Source organism: Leuresthes tenuis, unplaced genomic scaffold, assembly GCF_036924035.1.
Source record: "Leuresthes tenuis unplaced genomic scaffold, fLeuTen1.0.hap1 SCAF_18, whole genome shotgun sequence".
Classification (NCBI taxonomy): Eukaryota; Metazoa; Chordata; class Actinopteri; order Atheriniformes; family Atherinopsidae; genus Leuresthes; species Leuresthes tenuis.
In genome coordinates, this window is record NW_027325372.1 from 10229103 (window position 1) to 10233009 (window position 3907).

A 3907-nucleotide genomic window follows, 5' to 3' on the forward strand; every position below is an offset into this window, starting at 1 on the left:
TTGTAGATAGATACACTGAAGTTTAGCCTGTGCCTCTTTGTATTTTAGCCTTTGTTCTTATTTAATCTTAATAATAAATAAATAAATGAACTGAGGCTCTTTTGTTGTACTTTCACATCAATAACCTTTATCATTTTGTCTGATAGTAACTATCTAACCTTATACTGCCATCTAGTGGCTGTTTAGAGGATGCCAACTATGAAAAGGTTTAAAGGTTCTTTATGTCAACGCACAAACGAGTGCAACTTCCACATAAATACAAATTAAACAGCACCAATTCAATAATTTATCATTGCTCATATAAATAGGTCACCTTTGTACAAACACATAAGTAATCAAAAACTAACGTGTGTATTTACATGTTGAATAAATCCGACTTTCCGTTCATATACAGTTTTTACAAAGATGTCAATTCAATCTTTGCCAGGTTGGCCACAATCATATTTGTCTTCTGAACACGATTCGCTGGGTCCGAACTATACCGAAGGTCCGAACTAAACCGAAGGCCTTTGGTGAAGCATGTGCACATAAGGGCTCCACTGCAGTAAGAAACGAGTTTACAGAGCAGTCCTCCCAAACATTATCTTCTTATTCGCAATTATAAAGCTCGACCTGAAAGCACAAATGCAGTCCGACACAATGTTCTGTAACGGTTGTGTACACATGGTCACACGCCACATAAACATTTTCTGAGACTAAAAGAGTCACAGCGTGCTCTCCAGCGTGTTGTAGTTGTCTTTGAAACTTTTGAGCTCCAGGAAGTGTTTGGGCCTCTTGCTGCGCTGGCCCGTGGAGGGCAGGTAGGTGACCTGGATGGTGGAAGGCGTGCTGCGGACAGGCGAGCCCGTCAGGTCTTTGGCTGCCGACTGGTGATGCTGATCCAGGCTGGTGCTGCTGGAGTAGGCCTTCACACTAAGAGGAGAGAAAGGAAAGAGGGATGACGAAACAGGTTTACAGTGCAAGATGGAGGGCATGCATTCATGCCATGCAAAATGAATACACCACAACCTTTTAGCAGTATGAATGAGCATCACCGCAGTATGAAGCTGCCATTAAGATTACTGGCAACTGCATATAACTCTTATAAACTCAATTTTTAACAGAAAGATAATTTTCATTCATAAACTAATACATATTCACATTGGTCACAAGGTGTATATGCAAATACTTGGAAGAAAAATACTTTTTTTTTTTTTTTTTTAAAAACTAAATGCAGTTTTGCGCATTGTGTTGAAAAGTTGCCAAGGCTTCGCCCCGTCAATGTGAAATACGGCACAAAACCTTGAATCTGGACCAGCAGAGCAGCACTTACACGTCAGCCAATTCATTCAGAGCTTGTTGGTATTCAAGAAACTCCACCTCCCCAAACACCTGAAACACAGTTGAAGACAAGCCAGTCATGTTAGAACAGCCGATTACTTTTAAACGCAGTATTTTCAACCGTGATCCTCATAATGTCACACATAAAAGGATGACTACACACCCCAGTTCCATGGCGAGCACTGTCGTAGCCTTCAAGCAAGCGGTCAATGAGCGCGCTGCGGCTGCTCTTGATCAGAGAGTGGGAGTTGCGCAACTCCAGCAGCCAGTTCCTAAAGCTGCGGCCAGTAAACGCACTGGGACTGCAACTTATCTCCTGCAGAGGAATTCCTGGAGTTCAAAGAGGAAGGAACAAAATGGCAGGAAAAATTAGGCTTCAGTACTCCAAAACTGGATACTGGGTCACTGTGAAAGAACAGGATTGAAAAAATAAAAAGAGACCATTTTTACACATTTACTGAAATGGGTCGATTTGAATTGCTGCGTCTCTACAGGAGGGAATAGCTTAAGTGGATTTCTGATAATGACACCAATGTGAGTGCCATTAATGAAATCGGTTGTGTGACAAAGAAGATTATAATGCAGTCACCTTGGAAAGCAATAAACATTAAACAACGTTTTAATCCTCACCTGAGTCACGGATGGCATCCAGAGCTTTCATTCTGTACAGATAGTTGTAGCAACCTTTGAAACATAAAAAGGATTTCTTTTATCAACACCTGCACTTTGCAGAGACTGAGTAGAAAGCTTACTGAGAAGTAGAACCAAGATGAATGGGTGACTGACTTATTTGTGATCCCCGCCTCAGACGAACATCCTCCTCTTCTAGGAGACGAGGTTCGAAACGGATCTCTTGGACTTTGGACAGCCTGGAGTCGATCTCTTCCCTCAAACCCTGCAAATGAAACCACGCACAAAAATATAACAGAACTGTTCTCTGGTCACAGAATAGGTACAACAGCTTATACCAGAGGATCCACCGTACCTTAGGTGCATTGTGTCCAATAGGTGCATGGGGTCCACGACGGGATCTCATCGCAAAGCGCATGATCTGCCTTTTAACGAAGATGAACAGCAGCACGAACACCTGTACACAAAGCCAATCGAGATGGGGTTTACATTCACCAAAACAACACACTGCATATAAAGTATTCAACAAAAAACTATAACCAACTTACCAAGCTCCCATAGGCCATGACCAAAACAACATTGACCCCGGATAAAGGCGATGAGTCTGCCATGCTGATTGTCAGTAATTACTGATTACAACTAGCAATGAATGCAACGTTTAGTAGCTACATTAGCTTGGCTGCTAACAGCTTAATTTAATAAAGAACAGCCGTAGCAACACCAGCAAAAACTGCAGAACCTGTTTGTCATGCTGCAGTTTATTAAAAAAATACTTCTGAAGGAAAAATAATTACACAATGACGGAACCGCGACTCCTCTCCATGTTCTTGGATATGGTGGGCGAGATTACGCAGGTTAGCTTGAGCTAGCTTTGCACACCGACAGAGCGAGCTACTGCGCGAGCTCAACATGACCGTAATAACCCTCAGAGGAGGACAAGACAAATTTAACAACTTGCCTGTTTTTGTTTTTTAATACAATATTTAACCCTACGTAAAAGTTATTAAAACCAAATTCGTACCTTCAGTGTTACATATAACATATACAGGGGTTAATTTTAGATAATGAATTATTTATGTTTAACTTTTCTTTCGTATATTTGTCTTAACTGTTTAATATCAAAAGTAACTGTGATTCAATTCAATACGCAAAAACAAAACATAAAACACAACAGTTCAGAGAACAGCAATTCACAAAATATTTTCGGAAAATTGTCAAAAACAAAATTGTCGCGAAAAATGAATAAAATACATTTCACAAAAGACAGCATTTTTCAGAAAATACAATTTTTACAAAACACAACAAACAAAAAAAAAACCAGGCATTTTTGCTGTTGTTTTATTTTGCTTAATTTGATCAAATTTTAGTGTTTTCTGTTTTGTTGTTCTGATAGTTATATTGTGCACTCTGAAATATACTGTCTTATATATTTCCTCACATTTAAAGTGATACATCTCATTATTTCTTTTATATATCTCTACATTACATATTGTTGTGCCATCAAACTGTGTACATATACTGTTTGAAATTAACTACACGCTCAAACTTAAAAATGTATACCCTTTGTATTATCTATACTTTGGTACGTACTTATCCATACTGTACTTAAGTTAAACATTTACCCGTTTTCATAACATGTTTCTGCCAAACTAATGTCCCCATAGTATTCAGTGGTTGTCTCTTTTCTAGGCTCAAATGGCCTTTAATATAGTTTAATATATGTCATTGAATTATTTCCTCCCATTTTGGGGTAACCGTGGTGCTTTACTTTGAGCAAGTCTCAAATTTCTTCAATGAGGACATATGTCATATGTGTCTGCAGCGTTGTTGATTATTGTATCTTCGTTTTACTGCTTGAACAAAAAGACTTATTGTTTGTGTTGTGCATCTTTAGCTTTGACTCGTCACAACTCGGGTGAACGTATCAAACTATATTGGTGAGTGGTCACGTGGTATG

General features: G+C 39.1%; 1 protein-coding gene across 1 annotated transcript; it reads right to left on the reverse strand.

The window, feature by feature from the left end:
* Positions 1-274: 274 nt before the first annotated feature.
* Positions 275-2817, reverse strand: LOC140275630 (protein C1orf43-like). Its single transcript, XM_072371139.1, has 7 exons — positions 2499-2817; positions 2306-2407; positions 2107-2215; positions 1951-2004; positions 1484-1650; positions 1313-1371; positions 275-912 (listed from the first exon to the last, which is right to left on the reverse strand). The coding sequence occupies exons 1-7, from the start codon at positions 2559-2561 to the stop codon at positions 705-707; spliced, it is 762 nt and encodes a 253-aa protein (XP_072227240.1). The 5' UTR covers positions 2562-2817; the 3' UTR covers positions 275-704.
* Positions 2818-3907: the final 1090 nt, after the last annotated feature.